The sequence below is a fragment of the Pseudophryne corroboree genome, chromosome 1 (genome assembly GCF_028390025.1).
Source record: "Pseudophryne corroboree isolate aPseCor3 chromosome 1, aPseCor3.hap2, whole genome shotgun sequence".
Classification (NCBI taxonomy): domain Eukaryota; kingdom Metazoa; phylum Chordata; class Amphibia; order Anura; family Myobatrachidae; genus Pseudophryne; species Pseudophryne corroboree.
Window position 1 is genome coordinate 710,279,145 of NC_086444.1, and position 15,586 is coordinate 710,294,730.

The window sequence follows — 15,586 nt, forward strand, 5'->3', positions numbered from 1 at the left end:
CCTCTCCAAGATTACATATACATTCCTCCATCATTTGGGACATTCTTCGTTGACAATACCTTGTTTGGACATTCATATTATTTACGTATTTTTGTAACATTGTGTTGGGTAGCGCGTATAGGTGGTAGTACCTTTCTCTTTGTCCATTTGCCCCCTTGGAGATTGTGTGACATCTCCTTCTACACACCCATCGCAGCATTCCAGAGGGCGCGGTAGGATTTCTTCCAATTTTGCATCCAAAATTTCCATATTGGAGCTGACTGGCTGGTGCATTTATCACCTTGCACTTATCACTGGTTTATCATGTCCTTATGCCGTCTCCAGGTTAATACATCTGCCCCAGAGTGACATAGTTAGTGAGGTTGAAAAAAGACAAGATGTCCATCGAGTTTCACTTTTGTTTTGAGCCTATACTGTTATGAATGTAACCAAAGTATACCTGTAGTGACTCAATATAGTCTTTTTAAATGTTATATCCATAGAAATTTATCCAACCCATTTTTAAACTCAATTACTGAGTCCGCCATTACTACCTTCTCTGGCAAGGTATTCCAGATCCTTACTACCCTTATTGTGACGAACCCCCTCCTTCGTTGGGGATTACAGTTTTCTCTTCTAACCTCAGAGAGTGTCCGCGTGTCCTTTGTATAGGTCTACTAATAAATAAATCGCCTGACAGCTCCATGTATTGTCCCTTTACATATTTATATATATTGATAATGTCTCCTCTTAGACGCCTTTTTTTCAAGTGAGAACATATTTAACCCGGTAATCCTTTCCTCGTATTCCAGCATCTCTAACCCCCTTATCAATTTAGTTACTCGTCTCTTAACCCTTTTCCAACTCTAAGATATCTTTTCTATATTGTAGTGCCCAAAATTGTACACAAGATTCAAGATGTGGCCGTATTCAATTGTTGAAGGCTATTTAATTTTAAGTTAATTAGAACATAAAAATAAAGAAATAGCAATAGACATTTATTAGTTTGTGATATTGGAAATCTGTTTACTCCTCCTTAACATAAAGTCTTACAAAAATATGCTTTTGTAGTCTTACTGCGATAAAAAAAAATACTTTAGACTACAGATGAGCGGTTTGGATTACCTGGAATCCGAACTGCTCCGAACTTCTGGGATCCGAGTCTACCTGAGCTGCAACTAATAGTTTCCTGGCAGGCAGGATTCCACATCAAGGTAAAAAAGTCATGCAACCGCCCCGAACCCACCCTCGTTTCAAACACCATGCCCACGCAATGCAGAGTCAACGCCCAGCAAACGCCTCTCAACCGATCGAATTGTCCAAGCAGCGCACACACAGTACAGGACAGGAGAATGCAGTTGTATTAGCGATGCTACCTGAATAAGGACCTTAGAGTAGGATTCCCACGGTTGATTAACCTTATATATTGGCTAGTATCAACAGCGGTGTATTTTGTGCTTATTATTATAATGGCTGCTAGAGGCAGTGCTTGATTTACAATATTTTGTTACTACATTCTTAATTAAATACACATTACACCCATTTGTATACTATCATCTATGCATAGTAAAATAGCTGATTTCAGTGGCTGTTTGTCACTAGTTATCTTAATTAGCATAGACAATATTTATTAATAATGTATATTTTTCTAACAGGGCAAACACTGATGACTACTAGTCCCAGTTCCTTTGTGATGCCCTTTCCTAATTAGAATCTATTCAACTTAACTCTGATGCAGCACATCGCCTATTGGGATCTTATATTTTCTACTTATTCATTTCAAAAGACCATTCCTTCCTCCTGCTTTTACGTCAATAAAACATTAGTAGATTTTTAGGGAATTGCCTGGATTTAACAGTTGATATATAGTACAGTGTGAAGGAAGAGCTGTTCTTTTCTTTCTCCTTATCTACAAATTAGTCACGGACTGGTCACTGGTTATATATCAGCCTATATTTACATAATTCTGATAAGGCTGCTCAGGGCTGCAATCAGAAACTGTGGGGCCCGGGGCTGAAAAAAATAAGCAGCCCCTATATATATATATATATATATATATATATATAAAATATCTTTTAAAAAATTAAATTGTCTATGCCCCCATAGTTATTCCTCTATCACCATATTATGCCCCACACAGTAATGCCCCAGTACCTGCTCATTGTCAGGGCTTCTGCTTTACACTTAATACAACCCACCAGCCACTATCAGTGCGCAAGATCTTGCTTCCTATTTCAAGGACAAGATTGACAAGATCCGAAATGAAATGGTATGCTCTTCCACAGCAAGGGACCTGCTCAATTCCCTGCCTGAACCCTCTAACACCTTCTCTTCCTTTGATCCTACAAATGAAGATGAAGTATCTGCACTCTTTTCATCTGCCTACTCTACTACCTCTCCCCTTGACTCTATACCCTCACAAATTAGTAAAGCTCTGTCTGCTGTGCTCATCCCAACCTTAACTAAAATCTGTAATCTCTCTCTGTCTACTGGTATCTTTCCTTCTCTGTACAAGCATGCAGTGATTACTCCCATTCTGAAAAAACAAAACTCTGACCCGAACTCTCTCTCAAACTACCGTCCCATCTCTCAGCTCCCATGCCCCTCCAAGCTACTGGAGAGACTTGCCTACACTTGCCTCACACACTTTCTTAACTCACACAGCTTACTGGACCCATTTCAGCCAGGATTTCATGCCCAACGCTCCACAGAGACAGCACTGACTAAGGTAGTGAATGATTTGGCCACTGCTAAATATAAAGGCCATTACTCACTACTTATTCTTCTTGATCTCTCTGCTGCTTTTGACACTGTTGACCACTCTCTTCTCAAACACTACAATCCCTAGGTCTTCAGGACACAGCCCTTTCTTGGTTCTCATCCTACTTATCTAATCGCTGCTTCAGTGTTCGTTTCTCTGATTTCACCTCCTCTTCGCTACCTCTCTCAGTTGGAGTACCACAAGGGTTAGTCTTAGGTCCTCTGCTTTTCTCTATCTATACCACATCTCTTGGCAAACTAATCAACTCTTTCGGATTTCAGTACCATCTGTATGCGGATGATACACAAATCTACCTATCCTCCTCAGATTTGTCACTATCTGTATTGGGCCGTGTCACTGAATGCCTTTCTGCCATTTCATCTTGGATGACTTCTCGCCACCTCAGACTTAATATTTACAAAACTAAGTTAATTATATTTCTACCAGCCAATAATAGTTACCAACCTGATATCTCTATCACTGTTGATAATTCAGCAATCATCCCTACACCACAAGCTCGCTGCTTAGGTATTTTTTTGACTCTTAACTGTCTTTTGTTCCCCACATTCAATCTGTCTCAAGATCATGTTACATACATCTAAGAAACATATCCAAAATACGATCATATTTTACACAAGACTCAGCAAAAACTCTAATCCATGCTCTCATTATCTCCCGCATTGATTATTGTAATAGTCTCCTGACTGGTCTTCCCAAACATAGGCTCTCACCACTACAATCCATTTTGAATGCAGCTGCGAGGCTAATCTCCTCGCTAGACGTTCATCGTCTGCAGATCCGCTCTGTCAGTCCCTCCATTGGTTACCGGTATTCTACCGTATTAAATATAAAATACTTTTACTTACATACAAGCCTATTAACCAAACTGCACCAAAATACATCTCTTCACTTATCTCAAAATATCTCCATACCCAACCTCACCTCTCTGCACAAGATCTGCGTCTCTCATCCACACGTATTACTTGTTCACACTCAAAATTACAGGACTTTAACCGGGCTTCACCGACTCTGTGGAATGCCCTCCCAAGCACAATAAGACTCACCTCTAGTCTCCAAACCTTTAAACGTTCCCTGAAAACTCACCTCTTCAGACAAGCCTATCCAGACCCACCCACATAACCTTCAGTGCTTCCCTATCTAATTACATCCTCTCTGTACAGCACACATAACTTTACGTATCTTGTCTTTCTTTACTCTCACACCCTCCTGACCCTTGGCCAACATTGCTGGGTGATCATATCATACAACCCTTTAAGAACCTAGCAATTTAATGGACCATTATGCAATAGGTAGCATCTATCCTTGTATATCAATGCCTATTTCTTTATAGATTGTAAGCTTGCGAGCAGGGCCTTCCTACCTCTATGTCTGTTTTTTCCCCAGTTTTATTCTACTACTGTTGTTCTAATTGTTAAGTGCAATGGAATATGCTACACTATATAAGAAACTGTTAATAAATATATATATATATATATATATATATGTATATAAATATAAATGTATACAGACTAATAGAAAGCCTATATACACATTTCAATCATTTTAAAAGATTTGTGAGTCTGTAGCTGGGCATACAATTGCCGCTTCTCAAAATATCCTGCAGGGACTGTAGGGAAAATTTCCCTCTTTCCTGCATTTCTCTCTGTCCCAAAATTAAGGCTTTTCTTTATAAAACGCCATTCTGAAGTGGCGTTATACAAAGAAAATATTTTTGGGGTAAGTTTTAGGGAAGTTTTGGGAAGTTTTAACATTTAACATTTTTACGCTTGCTGAATAGCATAAAACAATAAACCACAGTAGATATCGGTAGAGTGATCCCTAATGTGTGATATTCAATTGTGTTATCTTCTCCGTTAACCCTTTGCATAGTGGGATTGTGTTAAAAATGTAGAAAGCAGTGTTTCAGAGATGCAAATTAAAAAATAAAAAATAAATATATAGATATATTGTTTGTAATGTTTGGTGCACTTTACCCTAGTGTGCTTTGCTCAAAGCCCACTCAGTTTGAACCGAGCGGTCAGTTCAAAAAAGAAAAAATCTATAATATATTGTTTTTACTGTTTGTTGTGCTTTACCTTAGTGCACTTTCTTCACATGCATATCTAAGACCTGTGGACTCCATGCAGTGATCTGCGAATTTAAAAATGGATAACGATCACTTTAGAGAAGAGCAACCAAACACTAGCGCTGCATCTTTTGCCACCAGTCATGATGATGATGCTAGTCTTTCAACATCATCTGTAAAAGCAGATGCTTAAGAACATAGAGGGTCTAAGTCAGGGAATTTAAAAAAAAACCCATTTAGAATAAAGGTAAAGCTTGGGGAAGAAAAACATTGCCAACATGCCATTCACCACACACAGTGGCAAGGAAAGACTCAGGCCTTGGCCTTTATTTATGAATGATAGTTCTGCAACTGTCAGTGAGGCATTTTCTTCCGCCTCTCATGATGATTCAAGAACTTTTCACTCAGAGTCTAGAACCATCTGCACATGTGGGGAGCAGAACAAGTAAAGATTGTGATGAGGACATAATAGAAATAATAGAAATCAAGGCTGCTTGTGTGGAAATGGAACAGGATGAGGGGGATATATGTGTACTACTATTATCTGACATGGAGGATGAGAATGTTGATAATGTTGTTTGTGTACACCACATCATCTACGTAGCGTTCATGAAATTTATTTTACAAGATTATAATGTAATTAACACCATCATCATCAACCTCCTCATTAGTGATTGGAGGTAGCCCTTCGAAAAATCATTTTTTGGGGGGATCCAAACAAACCAAGCGCTTCAGGCACAAAAGTGTCAGTCTCTGTCCCTGAAGTGCTTGGTATATTAAACTGTGCATGTCCTTTTTGATATCCAGCATAAGGGTGGATGGGACAGCCCAAGGACAATTATATCTTGCATCACTTTTCATTCTGGCACTGCTGTGTGGCAATGTTTCTTAGATGTGCTATAAACTGTCATGTTTTTGTGCCACTGCTCTGTCGCTTAGTAACCAGCCAGCTCGCTGCAGCCTTTGGCCTAAAGCAGATGAAGACAATTATGTTATTGAGGTTAATACTGTAGGAACAAAAAAAAAAAAATTGTGTACATTTTTGAAAAATTAAATACCAAAACCTAAACCAGTCACAGCCGAAATCCAAAGCTGAATCAAAAACCAAAACCGGATAATGAGTTCGAACCAAAACCAGCAAAAATGGTCCAGTGCACATCCCTGCTTGAGACTACCATTTATGTTGTACATAAGATCAGGTTATAGAGCATGACAAAAAGATATTGACCGTATTAAGATAAGTCACAATCTTTATTTCCTGACTAATTCCTGTAGCAAATATATGTCCCTCCTAATGCTGTTATGCATTTTATTTGCTTCTTTTCACAAAAGTGGACAATTCCTTTATCTTATAGTCCAGGATAGCTTTAAATAAGCAATTAATACCTTTCATAACAAAAATATAATAAATTGCCATATTATATGCTTAAACATATTGTAATACTATATTTTAATAAACTAACATAGCTTTGTAGTTCATCACGTAAGAGTAGAATGTACATGAAAACTAAAAACCTAAAGAAAAAAACATGCACTTGTATACCTATGGCATGCCCTCAATTAACCAAAAATAAATGTGATGACTTCAAAAGAAAACTAATAATGCAAGCAGAAAATGACACAGAGGAAAATAGCGATGGTGCAAGCAACATGTGGCGTGTCTGCACCAACATGCTGTACTAAAAGTATTCTCCTACACACTTGCTGAAATAACATCACACTACTCACTTGCAACCTATAAAATAGCTATGAAGGGATGTCCTGGAGATTTAAGATATACAGGAAGGCATGACAGACCAAACATATAATAAACATTGTTCCTGTTTATGATCAATTCCTCATAAACATACAGGAATAGGCGCCTTATTCAGGTTTGTTAGCAAACCATAAAAGCCCACTATTGGGCAAAACCATGTTGCACTGCAGGTGGGGCAGATGTAACATGCAGACAGATTTAGATTTGGGTGGGGTGTTCAAACTAAATTCCAAATTGCAGTGTAAAAATAAAGTAGCCAGTATTTAGCATGTACAGAAGCAATACAGCCCACCCAAATCTAACTCTCTCTGCACATGTTACATCTGCCCCCACCTGCAGTGCAACATGGTTTTGCCCATTAGTGGGCTTTTTTGATTTGCTAACAAACCTGAACAACCACCCATGTTCACTAAGGTACAATGATCCCTAGTCTTAGTTGTAGTGCCTACCATGTGATAAATTTATTATCCTTATTAGTTAACCTTTATTAACATAGCACCAACATAAGATATTACACAGCACTACAGAGAATGTTTATCATTCACTTCAGTCAGACCAAAAATATACAAACAACATTCCTAACTATGGTCAGTTCATCATAACCATACTAAGAATTAATTTGAGTTAAATGATCACTCGCCTTAGTGTACATTGATATACTCTACAAAAAAACAAAGGTACAGCCTGCAAATATATACAGTACTAAATATGAGGAATGTTGAAGTGCCTCAACAACAAATTACATTTTGGGGCATATGCAATTATCTGTGGGGATTACCATACGGCAGCAGCTCTGCCCTAAAATATTCAATTACTGCTGTTACCCCATGTGGTAATCCCCAGAGGGTGCATTTAACACAGATTTTTCCCTGCAGCCACAGGAGCTGTGAGGAAAAATATACATTAATTACCCTCTGGGGCTTACTGCACGGTAATAGGGTTTGACTCCATAGCTCCGGGACGCTTTCTTACCGCACAGGGTAATAGGTTAGTAATTGAATAGCTTCAGGCAGTAAACCCAATGCTACAACCATGCGTTAAGCCATGCAGCTAACTGATTCTGCCCTGTGTGAATTTCTTCAGTACAGCACATGTGCTTAATTAATATCTAGTCTGATACATCTGCATGTGCATATGATTAAAGATTTTTAAAAATATGCACAGAGGCATGGTGAAAAGTTTGAGAAATACTTTACTAGACCACAGGACCACAGAACATTGAGACAAAATCATTCTTTGGGCCAGATGTACTAAGCCTTGAAAAGTGATAAATATCACGGTGATAAAGTACCAGCCAATCGGCTCCTAACTGTCATTTTTCAAATACAGCCAGTGACATGGTAGTTAGGAGCTGATTGGCTGGCAGTTTATCACTGTGAAATTTATCACTTTTCAGGCTTAGTACATCTCCCCCTTTATGTGAAAGGAGCAGTAAAATGTTCTAACAAATAACACTGTTTACAATAAAAATGCCCTCTTACCTTAGGTCAGTAATTCTCCTGTTCTTCCCTGATGACAACTGACAGTTGAAGCCTGCAACAGTACCATTATCCTACCATGCAACCAGACACGAAGAGCATTGTCTGACTAGCAGTTTATAATAGGCATTTGTTTCATTTTGCTCACATCTCTTCCCTCGTTTTATACATTTCAATTTATTATAAAATCCTCCTCAAAGTGCTGTTTGTGCTTAGAATAAGTCTTTTGCATTTTTAGCTATTTACAAGTTCAGCGTTGTTTATTCCCATCATGATTATATCATGGCTTTGTATAAGCAATACTTTGCAATATCAACAAGTAAAGTTTGAAAATTCACTTTTTACATTATCCTTCATTAATGAAATTGTATGGTATAGATAACATTCTTAATTGTCTTTACTAAGATTGAATGACAGTAGGTAAATACAATGAGAGAGAGAGAGAGAGAGAGAGAGAGAGAGAGAGAGAGAGAGAGAGAGAGGAGCCACACACTAATACGATAATAAGCATGGGTACTTATAATTACCTCTGTTGAGGGAAGCTGAACTGTTTATTTCTCCAGTAATAAAGGAAGACTCAGACTGCTTTCTAACTGTGTCATTCCACATTCTACGGATTCGACTCTAATAAGAAAAGATAAGACAGTTGTATGTTTGTCCAAAGTAAACAGATGCAAGGCTAATGGCACTTTTATAAAATAACATTTGTACTTAAATTATAATTCAAATAAAAATGACATTTTTAGTTTTAGGTAGAATATCATAAATACAACCTGGTCTGGGATTCAATGTTTGGAATATTGAGCGAGTCCTTCACATCCTCCACATGCTATTCATAGGCGTGCGCACAGGCACCCCCTAATGTCCGTCACCCCCCTCACACACGCCTGTAGCGGACTCATTGCGGAGCGTGCAGTTATATTTCTGACTGTGACTTTACTGTACGCCTGCCTACGCTCTATGCCCGTCAGCACAGACAGCTTCTCTACGGCTGATAGCTACGCCCACTCACCCCCGCTCTCTACACCCGCGCCCATCATCCACCCGACCCTTCCCTCTCTACACTTACCCGCTATGCCCGGGCAGCAGGCTCGGCGACAGACATGCCGCTGCAGGGGCAGTAGAGGGTAAATTTGTCAGCAGCACCTGCCACCGGAACCCACATGTGAACAGGACTGCAACCACAAGTAATGTATAATGTGTGTTATATAATGTATTTGGAGGGGAACTATGTGTCACATAATGTGTTTGGGGGCACTGCGTATTATATTATGTGTTTGGGGGGTACTATGAGGACTATTCAGGCCGGGCCGCAGCCACTCATTCGCACATGGCGTAATGTGAATTTTGCCTCATACCGTGTGACGTAATGTCAATTTTGGCTCATACCCTGTGGCATAATGTGAATTTTATCTCATAAAGCATGGCGTAATGTAAATTTTGGCTACTACTGTGCTGCGTAATGGGAATTGTGGCTCAAAAAGTGTGGCGTAATGTGAATTGCGGCTCATACAGTGTGGCATAATGTGAATTTTATCTCTTGGTGTGTGGCGTAATGTATATTTTGGCTCATACTGTGTGGCGTAATGTTAATTTTGGCTCATACCGCGTGGCGTAATGTAAATTTCGGCTTATACCGTGTGACGTAATGTGAATTTTATCTCTTGCTGTGTGGCAGAATGTAAATTTTGGCTCATACAGTGTGGCATAATGCAATTTTTGGCTCATACAGTGTGGCATAATGTGAATTTTATCTCCTACTGTGTGGCGTAATGTAAATTTTGGCTCATACCATATGACGTAATGTGAATTTTATCTCTTGCTGTGTGGCAGAATGTAAATTTTGGCTCATACAGTGTGGCATAATGCAATTTTTGGCTCATACAGTGTGGCATAATGTGAATTTTATCTCCTACTGTGTGGCGTAATGTAAATTTTGGCTCATGCCATATGACGTAATGTGAATTTTGGCTCATACAATGTGACGTAATGTGAATTTTACGTAATGTGAATTTTGGCTTATACCATGTGATGTAATGTGAATTTTGGCTTATACCATGTGGAGTAATATGAATTTTGTCTCATATCGTGTGGTAAAATGTTCATTTTGACTCATACTGTGTGGTGTAATGTGAATTTTGCACCAAGGCCCACCACTCTCTAGTTCCACCACTAGGTCAGAGATAGGTTGTGAAAGTGTAAGCAACGATAGGATGCAGCGGCAGCTAGGACTCAGGATTATGCCGTGGCGGACAGTCAGTACCGGCCAGTGGTCACACCATTATGTTTCATTTTATTTCTCTGGGGTGTATTATATCTACTTGTATTATTAGGAACTAGGGGGAAATTAGATTACGCCATGTGATTTTACTGATAGAATGTAAATAGTGCTAGACACGCCCCACCAACAGTGCACCCCCTAATAAAATTAGCTGTGCACGCCTATGATGTTATTACTGTACTTGATCCAAGGCAGGGTTTCACAGGGATACAGGGGAAATCCCAGATGGGCCCCACTTTCTGAGGGCCCCATTGGTTCCTGTAATGTCAGGTTCTAGACCATGCATTCATCTTATACATTGTTACTCTAATTTATTAGCGGGTCTGTTACCTGGTAGAGCAGGAACATGGGTGCTTGGTATCTTTCTCTAGAAATTGCTAGACTTGCTCTCCTAACAATCACAAACTAGTGTCTTGAGCTAATGTTTTCATGTGTGAAAATAAGATTTAAAATATAGCATATTGGAAACTACAATGTTGTTAAAAAATAACCATTACTTTTGTCAATCAAATGGTAATAACTTAAGGGAACCTTTCTTTTACAGTTGCATGTAATTAGCCTTTACTAGACCTCATGCAGTTCTAATTGAGTTTTAGACACTGACTGTTGTGTATGGAGGTCCTCTATCATCTGTAGGAGTGCATTAACATGGTTTATATAGACGCAGGATCACCATCGTGTTTATTATTATACATAGGTTACATACTATATATTGCATTCCCAGGACTATGGTACAGGGCTGCAGGTTTAAATGCATTGATCAATACATGAACTAAACTTCTACTCTTTATCATTGTTAGTTAATATAGTAAGTGCAGAGCCTCTGTTATTTCTATTTAAACAACGTGACGACATACCGCGTTGAACCCCAAATCTGGAAATGGTGAATGCCGTGGATTAGTGCTATATATCAAGTATAAGAGACCAGCACCCTCCTCCATCAGAAGTCACGTCACGGTGCCATTAATAAGAAAATGCAGCACTTTCAATGAAGGCACTCTGTGGTCTCATTTCAATAAGCATCGGGAGTCAGCAATTTTGCAACATTTTGGGATTTTATTTCCCTTTGTTAGGCTTCATACATAATAAAAATGTGACCAACATACCTTATTTATACACCTGCAGTGCACCTAACGATGGGCGGCGCTGATTTCCGCTGGCGGGGCGGAAGGTCCTTATGGAACAATGTCCCATTTGCCTCCTCACACCACTACCTCCGGTTACCATGCCCGAAACGTTGCAAAATTGCTGACTCCTGATGCTTATTTAAATAAGATCACTGAGTGCCTTCATTGGATTTGATATATATATATATATATATACAGTTGTGCTCATAAGTTTACATAACCTAGCAGAATTTGTGATTTTCTGGCCATTTGTCAGAGAATATGAATGATAACTCACAAACTTTTCTTTCACTCATGGTTAGTGGTTGGGTGAAGCCATTTATTGTCAAACAACTGTGTTTACTCTTTTTAAATCATAATGACAACAGAAACTACCCAAATGACCCTGATCAAAAGTTTACATACCCCAGTTCTTAATACCGTGTATTGCCCCCTTTAACATCAATGACAGCTTGAAGTCTTTTGTGGTAGTTGTGGATGAGGCTCTTTATTTTCTCAGATGGTAAAGCTGCCCATTCTTCTTGGCAAAAAGCCTCCAGTTCCTGTAAATTCTTGGGCTGCCTTGCATGAACTGCACGTTTTAGATCTCCCCAGAGTGGCTCAATGATATTGAGGTCAGGAGACTGAGATGACCACTCCAGAACCTTCACTTTATTTTGCTGTAACCAATGACAGGTCGACTTGGCCTTGTGTTTTGGATCATTGTCATGTTGGAACATCCAAGTACGTCCCATGCGCAGCTTCCGGGCTGATGAGTGCAAATTTTCCTCCAGTATTTTCTGATAACATGCTGCATTCATCTTGCCATCAATTTTGACCAAGTTTCCAGTGCCTTTGTAGCTCACACATCCCCAAAACATCAGTGATTCACCTCCGTGTTTCACAGTAGGAATGGTGTACCTTTCATCATAGACCTTGTTGACTCCTCTCCAAATGTAACGTTTATGGTTGTGGCCAAAAAGTTAAATTTTGGTCTCAACACTCCAAATGACTTCTGTTCCAGAAGTTTTGAGGCTTGTCTCAGACTGTTTGGAGTATTGTAAGCGGGATGCTTTGTGGCATTTGCGTAGTAATGGCTTTTTTTCTGGCGACTCGACCATGCAGCCCATTTTTCTTCAAATGCCTCCTTATTGTGCATCTTGAAACAACCCACAACTTTTTTTCAGAGAGTCCTGTATTTCAGCTGAAGTTATTTGTAGATTTTTATTTGCATCCCGAACAACTTTCCTGGCAGTTGTGGCAGAAATTTTTGTTGGTCTACCTGACCGTGATTTGGTTTCCACAGAATCCCTCATTTTCCACTTCTTAATTAGAGTTTGAACACTGCTGATTGGCATTCTCAATTGCTTGGATATCTTTTTATATCCCTTTCCTGTTTTATACAGTTCAATAACCTTTTCCCGCAGATCCTTTGACAATTCCTTTGCTTTCCCCATGACTCAGAATCCAGACACGTCAGTGCAGCACTGGATGAAAGATGCAAGGGTCTTTCAGGAGTCCAGAAACTCACTGACCTTTTATACACACCCACTGATTACAAGCAAACAGATCACAGGTGAGGATGGTTACCTTTAGTAGCCATTCAAACCTGTTTGTGTCAACATGTTATCAGGCCAAAATCTCCAGGGTATGTAAACTTTTGATCAGGGTCATTTCGGTAGTTTTTGTTGTCATTATGATTTAAAAAGTGTAAACACAGTTCTTTCACAATAAATGGCTTCACCCAACCACTAACCATGAGTGAAAGAAAAGTTTGTGAGTTATCATTCATATTCTCTGACAAATGGCCAGAAAATCACAAATTCTACTAGGGTATGTAAACTTATGAGCACAACTGTATATATATATACAAACAAATATAAAACCACAGCACTCGCCACCCCAGAAGCGGGGTGCAATGTCTGCACTCACCACTCATAGGGTGGGGTGCATGTAGCCCATGGCCACCTACTTAAAGTATACACAAACAGAAAATTCAGCACTCACTATAGCAAGCTCACTTATCCTCACGACATCAATAAATAAATGATGGGGGTTTAGTTATTGAATTGGCCAATGCACGGAAGCCTGCAAACTGATCACCAAGGTACCCCACCTTCATGTAGGTCCTACACTATCACAGAGTCTTAAAAATGATAACCTGGCAACTGTATCACACATAATATAACTGCAAATATGCCCACTAGGTTTAATGTGTACCTGCCACATACCTTATGGCTTTTAAAAGTACACTAGTCACCTGACACTGGCTGATAAATTACTAAGGAGCAGCTGACACAGGTTCAGAACAATTGAGTTTACATAGGGGGTGCATGAAAAAGCTTGAGGCCACAGTTAATAAGGGTTAACCAAAGATTAACCCTGCAATATACAAATAATAAGAATTTACTCACCGGTAATTCTATTTCTCGTAGTCCGTAGTGGATGCTGGGAACTCCGTAAGGACCATGGGGAATAGACGGGCTCCGCAGGAGACTGGGCACTCTAAAAGAAAGATTAGGTACTATCTGGTGTGCACTGGCTCCTCCCTCTATGCCCCTCCTCCAGACCTCAGTTAAGGAAACTGTGCCCGGAAGAGCTGACATTACAAGGAAAGGATTTGGAATCCAGGGTAAGACTCATACCAGCCACACCAATCACACCGTACAACTCGTGATAACCATACCCAGTTAACAGTATGAACAACAACTGAGCCTCAGTAACAGATGGCTCATAACAATAACCCTTTAGTTAAGCAATAACTATATACATGTATTGCAGAGAGTCCGCACTTGGGACGGGCGCCCAGCATCCACTACGGACTACGAGAAATAGAATTACCGGTGAGTAAATTCTTATTTTCTCTGACGTCCTAGTGGATGCTGGGAACTCCGTAAGGACCATGGGGATTATACCAAAGCTCCCAAACGGGCGGGAGAGTGCGGATGACTGCAGCACCGAATGAGCAAAGGCAAGGTCCTCCTCAGCCAGGGTATCAAACTTGTAGAACTTAGCAAATGTGTTTGAACCCGACCAAGTAGCAGCTCGGCAAAGCTGTAAAGCCGAGACCCCTCGGGCAGCCGCCCAAGAAGAGCCCACCTTCCTTGTGGAATGGGCTTTCACTGATTTAGGATGCGGCAATCCTGCCGCAGAATGAGCTTGCTGAATCGTGTTACAGATCCAGCGCGCAATAGTCTGCTTTGAAGCAGGAGCACCCAGCTTGTTGGGTGCATGCAGGATAAACAGCGAGTCAGTTTTCCTGACTCCAGCCGTCCTGGCTACATAGATTTTCAAAGCCCTGACTACATCTAGTAACTTGGAGTCCTCCAAGTCCCGAGTAGCCGCAGGCACCACAATAGGTTGGTTCAAATGAAACGCTGATACCACCTTAGGGAGAAATTGGGGACGAGTCCTCAATTCTGCCCTGTCCATATGGAAGATCAGATAAGGGCTTTTACAAGACAAAGCCGCCAATTCTGACACACGCCTAGCCGAAGCTAAGGCCAATAGCATGACCACTTTCCACGTGAGATATTATAGCTCTACGGTCTTAAGTGGCTCAAACCAGTGAGATTTCAGGAAACCCAACACAACGTTAAGATCCCATGGTGCCACTGGAGGCACAAAAGGGGGCTGAATATGCAGCACTCCCTTAACAAACGTCTGAACTTCAGGCAGTGACGCCAGTTCTTTTTGAAAGAATATAGATAGGGCCGAAATCTGGACCTTTATGGATCCTAATTTTAGGCCCATAGTCACTCCTGACTGTAGGAAGTGCAGGAATCGACCCAGCTGGAATTCCTCTGTAGGGGCCTTCCTGGCCTCACACCAAGCAACATATTTTCGCCATATACGGTGATAATGTTGTGCTGTCACGTCTTTCCTAGCCTTTATCAGCGTAGGAATCACTTAATCTGGAATGCCCTTTTCTGTTAGGATCCGGCGTTCAACCGCCATGCCGTCAAACGCAGCCGCGGTAAGTCGTGGAACAGACAGGGCCCCTGCTGTAACAGGTCCTGTCTGAGAGGCAGAGGCCATGGTTCCTCTGAGATCATGTCTTGTAGTTCTGTGTACCAAGTTCTTCTTGGCCAATCCGGAACAATGAGTATAGTTCTTACTCCTCTCTTTCTTACTATCCT

At 40.4% G+C, this 15,586-nt stretch overlaps 1 protein-coding gene across 8 annotated transcripts in view; it reads right to left on the minus strand.

The window, feature by feature from the left end:
* The window catches only part of ADGRL3 (adhesion G protein-coupled receptor L3), a 1,270,535-nt gene that overhangs the window by 235,858 nt on the left and 1,019,091 nt on the right, over nt 1-15,586 (minus strand). For all 8 annotated transcript variants that reach the window (XM_063914936.1, XM_063914945.1, XM_063914955.1 and 5 more), the window contains exon 21: nt 8,588-8,684. In XM_063914936.1, coding sequence (XP_063771006.1) covers nt 8,588-8,684 — 97 coding nt within the window. The remainder of the gene's footprint in view (nt 1-8,587; nt 8,685-15,586) is intronic.